The sequence below is a fragment of the Catharus ustulatus genome, chromosome 14 (assembly GCF_009819885.2).
Source record: "Catharus ustulatus isolate bCatUst1 chromosome 14, bCatUst1.pri.v2, whole genome shotgun sequence".
In the NCBI taxonomy this organism is placed as follows: Eukaryota; Metazoa; Chordata; class Aves; order Passeriformes; family Turdidae; genus Catharus; species Catharus ustulatus.
In genome coordinates this window covers 12,779,767-12,791,926 of record NC_046234.1, presented here as the reverse complement: position 1 = coordinate 12,791,926, position 12,160 = coordinate 12,779,767, and the positions used below count along the sequence as shown (strand labels likewise).

General features: G+C 45.2%; 1 protein-coding gene across 5 annotated transcripts in view; it reads right to left on the bottom strand.

The window, feature by feature from the left end:
* The window catches only part of KLHL13 (kelch like family member 13), a 76,429-nt gene extending 65,128 nt beyond the window's left edge, over positions 1-11,301 (bottom strand). The window contains exons 1-2 of one of the 5 annotated variants that reach the window (XM_033072170.1): positions 11,239-11,301; positions 1,022-1,086 (exon numbers count right to left, since the gene is read on the bottom strand). In XM_033072170.1, the coding sequence (XP_032928061.1) occupies positions 1,022-1,086 (65 nt within the window). In that variant the 5' untranslated portion in view covers positions 11,239-11,301. Of the gene's footprint in view, positions 1-998; positions 1,087-2,207; positions 2,376-11,238 lie in introns of those variants that run through there. The other 4 variants (XM_033072168.1, XM_033072173.1, XM_033072172.2 and 1 more) reach the window with 4 other exon arrangements.
* Positions 11,302-12,160: the final 859 nt, after the last annotated feature.

The following is a 12,160-nucleotide window of genomic DNA, read 5'->3' as shown; positions in this document are numbered from 1 at the left end:
TAATTTCTGTCCCAGTGAAGGCTGACAAGTTGTCTAAGTTTTCCACAGACGCTGTTAACACTTCACAAATGTGTTACTCACCCACACTGTGTCTCCAGTCATCTATTTTGTACTGGGAAAATTAATCAGAATAATTTTCAATGTGTTAATTTAAGGATGTCTACTGCAACATCTGGAAAAGGCTATGTAAAGCATACAGAGCATGTACACACGAGAATATTTACATATCCTTCAAACTAGGAAGTCTCAGGCTACCAATAACACAAAAATATTTGGATATTTTGATTAACACTCAAGAATATCTTGAAAGCTATTGTGTTTTCTTGGCTACATGAACTGTTTAATCAACCTCTGTCACACAGTAAATTTCATAAAAGAAAAGCACCACACAAAGTCAGACAGGAAAGCTCAGACTGAAGACCAAATCAGCCAGGGTATCAGCCAGGCTATCTGTTTAACAGCAGTCAATTCAGGAGCAGTGACAGTGAAAGGACACTGCCTTCTGGCAGCTTCCCTCTGCCAGGGTTTTAGGGATTTCCTCCCACAAACAGCATCTGGAATGCAGCCTTGAACACTTCAAAATTAACTTTTTTCTTCCATTAATTTGTCTAATCACATTTCAATCTAATTTGCACTCACGATATCCCATGACAATGGAGTCTTGATATAATTATACACCAGGTAGCAATGGAATCTCACAATATAATTACATATTACAGGAAAGAATCCTTCAGCTACCACCTCAATAATTTCCTAATGCACCACCCATGGCAGTTTCCCACCTCCAATGCCATACTGACTGCAGGACTTCCCCACTACAGTTTCCCAAAGGATGCTCTCCTGCTGACCCCCACTCTGACCTACTGTGCTGCCTCTTTACTGTCTGAAGAGCTGGGAGCATCTCCACACTGAGCTACACAATGTGTTGCCTGGTTGTGTTAATTGAGCAGGAAAAGTTTCAGTGGGGTTTAGTCACTAAAAGAAAATTATTTGCATACACAAAGTATCTCAGCTTTCTTACTGTTCATGGCAGGATCCCAGGGCTATGTTTCGCCATTCCCAAGTAGTCCAGGTAAATTTTGACATCTAGAACAAGGTTTGGGAAGAGAAAAAAATTGTCACACATGTTTGCACACTATTATCCACTGTAGATGTTTTATTAAAGAACTGCAGGATAGAGCATCTCCAACAGAGTTAACTATCTTCTGCAGCCCTTTGAGCTCTGTCTAATGTAAGTGGAAAATTGGATAGCCCCGCTTCTTGCCTGAAGGGAAAGTTCACATAACTCACTAAAAATCTGTGGCATCCTGCTCTTTTCCATATGTAAGGAATACTTCATACAGAAGCCCACAAGATCACAGCTCCACATAAAAATCAATTTCAACAGCAGCACAGAAGAAAACAGAAGTCTGGTCTAATTTTTGCTTTGAAGCCACTCAGGCAGTCACCGTCTCAGAATCACAGGCACCATTTCATGTCAGTCATGACATACAAGTCATACATGTCAGAAATGCACACAAGCCACAAGAGGTACAAAAGTCCTACCAGAAGTAATACCTTGCACTGTGATTCCAACCAAGCCCCCTCTCACAAATTCCCCCCAGCAGCTGTTACCACAGCAGGAAGTTCTGGCTGGGCTTGCACAGAGAGCACCAGTCACAGAGAGCTGAACTAGCACAAAGTTACAGGGAAAAGTCACTGTACAGTCCTGAACAATGGGATATAGGGATTTAGGAAGAGACCCTGCATTTCTTTTTAATGCTGAAAATATAGCACAACCACTTTGAAAGGAAAACAGCAGACAGTTACCCCAAAACACAAGGAGCAATCAGCAGTGCTGTTATTTGCACAGACTTTTTTTTTTTTAAAATTCATTCTAGCATAAAGCAGAGTGAAGAAATGCTGGCAATAATGCTGCTGCCTTTCGTTTCCTCTGCATTTCCTCTCATAAAAAAAATGAAAACATTGAACTTGGCAATCCATATTCTCACACTGTTAGCACCAGTAAGTGAGGGTCACTTCTATAATTCAATGAGTGAACAGTATTTTCAAAATTACAAACCCTTGCCAATCAAATCATTCATCCAGGTAAAACAAAAAAGCAATACTAAAAACAAAATCACACAAGAAAGTGCAGGTTAACCAATAATAATGGATCAGAAGCACTACAGGACATTTCAACTTCTTAACCAAAACAAAGGGTTTACCTGAAGATGAGAGGCTATGGCAGTCTTATTTCATGAAGCTATTGATACTCCTCCTTAAAGTGTGTCAAATTATTTTGCTTTTATCTATGCACAGCTAAGGATGGCAGCAATCAGAATGACTTGAGTTCCAGAACTAAAATACCATTGGGTCAGGAATGGCACACACAATTCACCAGGAAGCCTCTTACACAGTTTGTTTTGGTGAAGAAGGCCAGTTTCTGGCGGTTTCTTAGTCCCTTTAAAACCAGGAGTAAGCTCCAGCTGCCCCCCACGCCCTGTGAGCACATTTTGCCCAACCTGCAGGGTGGCAGAGCTGTGTCAGGCTGCTCCAGTGACACACACGAGCATTACACTGCAGGGCCTTGTGAGAGGCTCTTCGTAATGAAAATCTCAAACAATGTCAGACTTGTTAGACACATCTGGGATGGCACTAAAACAATAAAGTCAGTACAAAGACAGCATTTTCTCCTCTGGCCCATTCATTTTTTTCCTCCTCCCATTTATTTTTCTGCCATTATTTATTCCTGACTCCTTGTTTAGGATGGTAAAGTGCTGTTGTGCAACCTCTTACCTTGCACATTCACATTTTCCAGCCCAAATCCCTCCTACCATTAATTTTACTAATGAATAAATCATCTGAACTAGTAGTGGGAGGTGGTTACAACCATGATGTGGACTCTTCTGTACTCTCAAGGGGAAGACAAGACCCTGCTGCACAGCAGCCCCTTGCCACGTGTCCTGGCAGCTGGCAGTGCCACCAGAAGGGTGCCAGCACTGCCATCCCTTGATTCCACATGAAACATGTCTAAATTTAACCACTTCTTGCACTCCACACCAGCAGATCATTACAGCCTAACCAGAAAGTACACTCATTCCCCATGAGGATGATCAAGTGGGATTTTCTTATTTCAGCTGTAATCACAGGGTTATCTGCAGGGAGAAGCCACATTTCTGCTTCCAAGCAGTCCTTGAGCTTGTGAACCTCTGCCCTAGGTTTGGATCTCCTCCTCTAGGAGCAGCTGTGCCATGGAAGAGCTCAGCACCCTTGGCTGGCTGCTTGTCCCTGCTCTCTGCCATAAGGCTCCAGCTGAGCTGCTCTTAAGTACCTTCTAACCTATTTACTCAGGATCAGCCAATACAAAGAGTGATTATTTAGGCTGTTTAAACCACTCCAGCTTATTTTGGTTGGCATTCTGCAGAAGAGCTCGCATAAATGTCTCAGCTGCCAGAGGTAAGGTTTACAAACCCCTTACTGATATATGTTCTCCTCCTACAAACTAGGAATGATAGCCAAAAACAAGAGAAAGCCAGCAGCAGACAAGAAATCCCTACTGCCATCTCAAAAGAAGTCAGGGCATTTGGCACACTCATCATCATCGAAGAAATCAATTTTAAGAGGAGGGCAAGTCCAGTGCACATCTGCTCAGCCCCTTCTCTCAGAAAAGATGTAACTTGGAGCTCCATGAGCCAGAACAGCCCTGTGAGCACCTACAAAACACTTCAGACAAACTCCTGTCCTTGGAGGAAGGCAAGAGATGCTGGTAAAATCCACCACATGGCTACAAGAAAGAGGAAAATGTTACCACAGGCTAGACTACTTGTTCACTAAGGTGTTACCAACAATAACTGTTCTTTTATACATTGTACCCAATCCCACCCACTGCCACCAAATACCAGAAAAGTAACCAGTGGAAGAAAGACTGTAGCAGCATAGCAATATTTGGGAACAGAAACTGCCCTTTTGTTCTGCACACGGGGGGCACTATCACAACAAGGTCTTGGTGCCCCATTGTGGTTCTTAATTCATCAGATAGACACACCAGCTAGAAAACTATGGGGAAAAATAAGGAATTGGAGTAGGGACACAAAATATCAGAGCCCCTATCTTCTTGCTAAAGGGAAGTGCTGGGGGGATGGGAGGAGGGGGGGTACCATGGTTAATTTAGAGCTTTACTGCAAACTCCTCCACATAGCAAAATTTATATTGAGACAAAGTGTTAAACCATTCCTGGAAAAGGTTAGCAAAGATACAGGATGGGCTCTCTTGCAGAAGTTATACAGAGATAAGTGATGAGTTAACAGCACTTCTACCAACCCCAAGACAGGTGAGAACATGACCATCTCATTACTCTTATCCTTTAAATAACAGAGCACTGTTTGGACATTAAGAAGAAAATTCTGAGACTTGGGTAAAATATGGTACACCAAGCCTCACTTGGATGACAAAACTGCACACAATAGCCCCTTTGTCATTGCAGATGTCAGTGGTTGGTACTGCCCAAGCCTAGTAAGGAGCAGAGGCAGTGAATGCTGGCACATTTACTTCCCCAAGACAAATGTGAGCAACCACAAGAGACTGGTCAGATTTGCAGAGCCACCAAGGGAGCAGCATAAGGCAGCTCAAGCAACCTGGTAAATTCAATACTGCTGACTTATCTGGATATATCCTTCAATTCCTTTGTGTTCAATCCCTTTAATTCCTAATTTCCAGCTTCAATGTGTAAGCTTGCAAAGTCTTTTGTTTGTACGTCTCATAGGACACACACCCTGGTGGAAATACTTTAATTCCACTGTATAAAAACAAGCTTTGCTTAGAACAGTAAACACTAGAGCACAGATTAAATTTCCAACCATAAAATCATTGCTATATTGTACAGTCTACCTTTAAAAGGGCAAAACTGGTAACACTGTTACTGTTAAAAACTTCCAACATAAACAAGTAATATATTTTGTAACTTGTAGCTGCTACTACTTCAAAAGTTACTCACTAACACTGAGCTGCAAGATGATGTTGGGGGAGTGGTGGTAGGCACAAGCTATTAACACAACTCTACAATTCTGGCACCACCATGGTGGATAATCAGCTTCTAAAAAAAAAAAACCACTAATATATATACAGAACACATTCCCACGTGTGTAGGATTCTAGTGCCACTCGCAGCTTTCTTTAAATAACGGATGTGCTACTCACTTCCTCAATTCTATTCAAAAACTGTGGGCAGCCATAAACTTGCCCAGAACCATGTGTTTTGTAGCAGTGAAACTTGTTGAGAGTCAGACAGTGAGAAGCCAAAAGTTGACAAGGCAGAAGATCAACCCATTTCTCTCTCTTAACTCCCTTCAAGAGCCAGGTATCTGTCAGCAGGACACAAGGCTGTGTTTGAATCCTCCAAAACTGAGAAAAAGGTTAGCTCCTTCCTTAATGTAGTGTAGAATTTCTGCTTTGATGTAATATTTACCTGAAAACAGGAATTTAAGCGTTACATGGATCATTCAGCTTGCTCACAGATGGAAAGCTAATTGGAGAGCATCAATCCCAGGAAGAGCTCTTTAAAGGCATCTGGAAACCTAATGAGTTTGAAGTGGGAGCAATGCCCTGGTCCTGCTGAGCCGAGTTTGATGGTTCATCCCCAGCATGTGCTGGCAGAAGCCATGCTGCTTTCCCTCCTCTCACCTCCCAACACGATTCCTGCCTCTTACCTGTGAGAGCAATAGCAAGGTGTAGCCACAGGGTGAGTTAGCAAACTGATAAAAGCATTACTGAGAGGGTAAGTTTCCCACGAGCTGAGCAGCATGAAAGAAATCACCCTGCAATCACTCAAGCATTAGCTGTGCCAATGGAGCTGCAGCAGATCAGGGCACAAGGCAGGACCACCCAGAGGGACAAGTATTGAGGTACCTGCAGCACCAAACTGTCCCTAAAGCCACTGGCATCAAATTTTGCTGTCTGAGTGTGAACCTTCAGCTTAATTTTTAATCCTTAACAAGTTTATGGAGAAGTTTAAAATTTCTTGTAAAACTTTAGAACTTTTGCATTGTTTTCTTACAGAATTGTTTTTAAATGTAAAAAGCATACTGCAATCATAGGACAGAACCAGAGCTTTACCTTTAGAAAGCCAGCACAATAAAAACCTCCTGGGTATTTCAGATCATCATATTAACACACTGCTGGATACCTCCAGTTAGCATTATCAGATAAGGTCAGTTATTCAAAGGAATCAAAGTTCTCACAATGCTAAATTAAATGCATGTGGAACACATGCAACTAGAACACACCACTCACATGGAGATGCCAAAGAACAACCAGGAAAAAGGAACTGGGTTGAAATCCACTTTTATTCTTGCTTTTTTCAGTCTACAAAATTCTGTCTAATATTTAATCATAATCACTCACACTCATTCTGCTGAATTTTTCATTACATGGCACCTTACCTTCCTTATAACAATTTGCCCTTGACCAGATGGTTATGGTGTGAACTAAGCTCATTTACCATGCACCATGATTTTCACTTGTCATGATGCTAAATCCTGGCCTGCAATTTCTGATAGACTATGATAGACTGATAGAATAAGCTCATTTTCCTCACCAGGAAAAAAGGAACAAAGTTCTTCCCCCACTGCCCTGCAAAGATGGAAATTAACATTCATAACAGGACTCACATGATGAGTAACTGACTATTGCAATATCTGTTAGAACACAAAATTTTAAGTCATCAGAGCAAGGACAGGCACTTAAATCACCCCATCCCTAGTTTTTAACCATGAGATCCATGCAACACATTCCCATAAGCTTTGTGCCAACTTTTCATCTTGCAAGGTGGAACAGCTTAGACAGGACCTCTGTCCTAAAGCAGCTTACACCTCCCACTTCAGGCAAATAAAGAGACATCTGAGAGGCAGGACAAACAAGTCCATGTGCCAGGAGGCAGGAGCCAAAGCAAGTGTCTGACATCAGGGGCAAACACTCCTGCTGCTTTGCCTACTGACAACCAGTTCTGCTCTGGTCCCATCCACACCTGCCCAGAGAACAGCAGCAGTTTTGCTCTGGCAGTGACCTTCCATGAACATCACTGTCTGGGCACCCTCCAGACAAAGGGCCCTTGGAAAAGGAGAGCAAAATATGCAATGGAACAGTTCAAGCAGGCATGGAGCACCTGGTGAGATTGATGTTCTTTAATAAGAAATTGGAGAAAGGGCTGAAGTTTCACCCAAAACTTAAGCAACTACAAGTCTGGGCAAAAGCTCCAAGAGCTTATTTAAAAGCAAAACTTCTGTTCACAAGCTGTTTTCATTTGTACTTTCTCCTGTACATAAGCTTGATCATATTTTAAATATTTCAGATTAAAGAAACTAAGCAGAATAGTTGGCATTGCCAAACAAATCTCACATTTCCCAACTACAGAACACACCACCAAGCAGCTGCATCAATCACAAAGGAGGTGGAAAAAAAAGCCCCAGAGAATCATATGACCACTGTCATTAGTATTAACAAAGTACTGTTTCCACAAAAATAAATCAAATCATGTATTTCCTACAGAAAGTTTAAAGCAAAAACATCAATAATACAAATCAGTAGCTGGGGCATTCTTCAAAAAGTAGTACAGCTGACTCCTTGAAAACAGTTTCTCAGAACAGGCATCGAAGACATCAAATTCATAACAGGACACTGAACATGGAAAACCAAATTTTCTTAGTTAATCCTCTGAAATACATAAGCCAATTAAAGGAGTCAGGTTTAAATTTTGTTGCAGGTTGCAAGCTCCTCCTGTGCTCAAACACATCCCTTCCTAGCTCAAAATCCAAAAGATATCTTCAGGAAATCCACTTCTGAAACACTTCTGTCAGCAGTACCAAGTGACACATTCCAGGTCTCTGTATGTCCCACCCCAGTGCACTCACAGCCTGGTTCCCTGGTGAGAACATCCTGACACAGGATACAGGCTGTCTGCACTGCATGGCACAGGCACACTTCACCCCAAAACACCTCTGACTGTGTAAAGCCTCAGAGACAAAGCTTTATGAAAATAATTCATCGTCCTTCATAATCATGAATAATTTCATAGTCATAATTCATAGTAATTCAGATAAAACTGGAAAATGTTTCAGCTCCCCTTCAGGCCCACTGTGAGCATGCCTTTGCTCCCAGGGGCTACAGTCTAACATTGTTTAATTACTTTGTAGCTTTTCAAAGACACTTTGCTTAGGGCTAGCCAATATACTGAGAAGAGTTTCTTGCAGTGTTTCTAATTTATCCACAAAGCTCTAATCTCACGATTTTAGTAAACCTGTTGCATCACAAATAGTTAAAAAGAAAATCATAAAAATGTTTCCAGTTGGTACTCTGGCAATGCAATACAGCTGTGAGAGTTAAAAACCCTGAAAGTAGAGAACATTGAAAGGAAAACAGAACATGTTGCCCCATCTATTTAAGTTTTTACCTCCCACTCGCGCTGACATCCATAAACACTATCCCAGATCTGTGATAAAAGCACTCATCCCTGTGAGCCCAGCCCCAGGCTGTCAAAATCAACTCTGATAAGCTATTAAGAGTCATTAGAAAAAAGTTGTGCACTATTGATACAATGAAACAGCCAAACGCTGAATATGTTCTGAGGCTGCTACTCTAAAAACACTTCATAATTGTTCAATTTTTGCTATAGTGCAGTTTCACAGTAAGTTTTGCCAGCATAGACATATCATCTAAAAGAGTAAAGAAAAATAAAAGCCATATACTAGGCATCACAACTATTTCGGCAACCTAACAACCATGAAAAAACACAAGCACTTCTGACATCTTTGCTTGTGGTGTTTGTGGAGGTGATAGAGCAGTGCTAGCAGAAACACTCCCAGAAGAACACACTGCAGATCCTTTGGAACGGCTACCAACACTTTCTTTGTTGTGTTGATTAATTATCCCTTTCTAACAGCTGGTCCACACCAAGAACACACAGCCTGGAGGTAACTTCAGTGATCTCTTATTTCAAACAACAGAGATTATACCCTTAGATCTGAACAACCTGGGCTTGATCACCATTGTCGAAGAAGAAACACATGCGAGTGTGCATTACACTGAAATACATTCAACATGAGAGAGCTTGTTGAATGTAGTGGGGGGGTTTTGGCTTTTTTAAAGAAAGCCAGCATTTTTCTTAGCCTGTTAGACAACAAAACAAAAAACCCCACTTGTGACTAGAATTCATAGGACAATTTGGGTCGGTAGGGATCTCAAAGACCATCCCTACCAGCCCCCCTACCCATGGACAGGGACATCTCCCACTAGACCAGGTTGCTCAATGCCCCATCCAACCTAGCCTGGAATTCAGGGGGCAAAGGTAAGGCTTTACTTTCTATGCCAAATCCCACGCTGCCTTCAGACAGGTCATGTGCCAGCAGAAGAGCCCTTTCTGCAGTAGCTCCATCTCACTTCCCTCTGAGCCTCATGTGCTGTCCCAGCAGGACTCCAGCTGCTTGTCCTGCCTCCCCTGCTTGGCCCCACGGCTGCCCAAGGCTGTCCCAGTGCTCCTCATGGCCCCATGGACATGCTCTCCTGCCATTTGGGGACTCCACTGCAAACTAGATCAGGGAATGTGGGCATAACCCTTTTCTTCTGGCCAGGTACAGCTGCTGATCTGCTTCATACATCACCAGGGGTTGTGCCAATGATACCATGAATCACAGAATTCTCCAAGCCGCTATTACTGCTACAGATCAGGTGCAGTTGAACTACGGCCTCAGATGACACTCAGTTTAGTGATTCTTTCACAGAAGAGCAGAGGAAATTCTTTAAAGTAATAATAATGATAGTAAAGAACTGTCTGGGGCAAAGTCACTTTAATTCATTTTTGACACCTACTGTCAGTGGCTCACTAGAAGCAGTCTTGGTTCTTTGAAGCAGAGCAGCATGCTAATTTGTGCTGGCACCTCGCTACAATTTTTTGAACTTTAAAAGTGAAGGAAAATGTTTAGAAGCACAATTGTGAAAATCATAGAATCAAAGAGATCAGAAGTGCATTCAAGATAGCATTTAATCCAAGTTACTACACAAATATTTTTTTACTATCAACACTCTGCAGCGTATTCTGGTATTAAACAGGACTGCAGAACAAGCTCTACCATGAAATCAGAGAAGTGGGAAGAGCGCCCTGAAGGTTATTCATTAGCATTATCTCTATGTGTCGCTCACTGGGGAGAGAATAAGGAAAACTCCTCTGTGGCGTTCTATTCAAATGTATGAGGCGTATTTAAATGAGTGAGGGAAGTATTTCTGATGCAGATTTCACAGCAGGTCCAAGACAGCATCAGTTTCATTAACTCAGAACATCCAAGCTGAAGAGCCCTTTGCCATACAAAACTGAAAAAGATGTGCACCTTGCGTCTCCTGAATTACACAAAGGAGCCGAGCCAAGACTCCTAGAGTTCTTCAGCGAACATCGCACTTTTCGTACGGAGGCGAAAAGTCCTGAACAGTACCTACTAAAAACAGAGCTTGGCCTAAATTTTATGCGAACAGGGGGAAGAGGAAGCTGACAAGTTCATTACAACCAGCTCCGTCCCCCTTTCTAATGCCTGCATCCCAGAACTAATCCCCAAAACTCCTTCCTGCACCCAGACCTCATCCAGCCTATTAAATACCAGGGAACAATAAACACTGACGAACAGAACGGGCCGGATGAAGGAACGAGTACAATGGCTGCACAACAAAGCCTGGAAAAGGAGAGTTACAGATACTTTTTGCGAGCGGCACAAGCGCCGCAGCCCGGTCCGCGCACGCCGCCAGCCGCGACCCCGGCCGGGACATCCCGCGGTGTCCGCAGCCACTCCCAGCGGTGACCCCCGTGCTGCCCGAGCCCGTGCTGCCCCGTCGGGCACGGCAAGCTGGGCTCTGACCGGCCCGTGGCGGGGGTCGCTGCCGTGGGGGCGGCCCCGTCCGCCTCCCGCACCGCGGGGTCCCGCACCGCCCCGGCCGTGCCCCGGCTCGGGGTCACCGCCCGCCGACCCCGAGCGCAGCCGGGACACCCCGCTCCCGTCCCGCCCGCAGGGAGCCCCGCCGCCCTCGGCGCTGCCCCGCGGCCTCCGAGCAGCCCCGGGGAACGGGGCAACCCCTCCGGTGTGAGCAGCCCCCCCGCGCCGCGCTCCGAGTGCGGCCCCGCTCCCCCCGCGGCCGCAGAGGGCCCGCAGGACGCGGCGCTCCCGGCCCCGCCGGACCCCCGAGCGGGACAGAACCGAGCCGGGCTCCCGCGCCTCGCCCTCACCTGCGGCTGCGGCCGCCCGGCCCCGGCCGCGGCCCCGCTCCGGAGCGTCCCCGAAGTGCCGAGCGCGGCCCCGCTCCCCGCGCGCGCCCGGCCCGCCCCGCCCGGCCCCGCGTCACCGGCACGTGCGCGTGCGCGGGGCAGAGGGGCGGGGCTGGGAAAGGGGCGGGGCCGGGAAAGGGGCGGGGTCTGAGGAGAGGGAGAGTCGGTCTGTCTGTCTGTCTGTCTGTATGTCTGTCTGTCTGTCTGTCTGTCTGCAGCAGAGCTCGCCTCTAGTTTGGTGCACCAGGAGAGCTGCTGGAACCGCAGGAAGGACAGAAAGAACCAGCAACAGTCATCAAATCACAGAATGGTTTGAGTTAGAAGGGACTTTAAAGGGTATTTATCTCCAACCCGCTCGCCATGGGCAGGGATACCCTTCACCAGACCAGGTTGCTCCAAGCCACATCCAGCCTGGTCTTGGACGTTTCCAGCAATTGGGCATCCACAGCTTCTCTGTGCCAGTGCCTCACAACCCTCAAAGTTCTTCCCGATATCTCATCTCAGCCTACTCTCAGTTTGAAGCCATTCCCCCCTGTCTCATCACTGCAGTTCCCAATGAAGAGCCCCTCTCTATCTCCCTTGCAGTCCCCTCTCAGACACTCACCGAGTCCTTTGTGGCCTAGGGAATGTGAGTGACAGATACATAAAAACATCTTGTATTCTCCAGGGGATTCATCTGGGATCAACAATATTGCCAAGTGAAAGGCCAAGCTGCTCTCCCAACCACAGTGCTTGCTCCTGGAAAGCTCAGAATTGCTTCACCTGCTCCCATGATGCTGGAGGATGCTAACCCTGAATATTCTTCACAGTTCTCTCTTCTTTTTCATGTGGCCACATCTTGGATTTGGGAGCTGCCATTCTTCTGCCGTTCTGCCTGTACTGT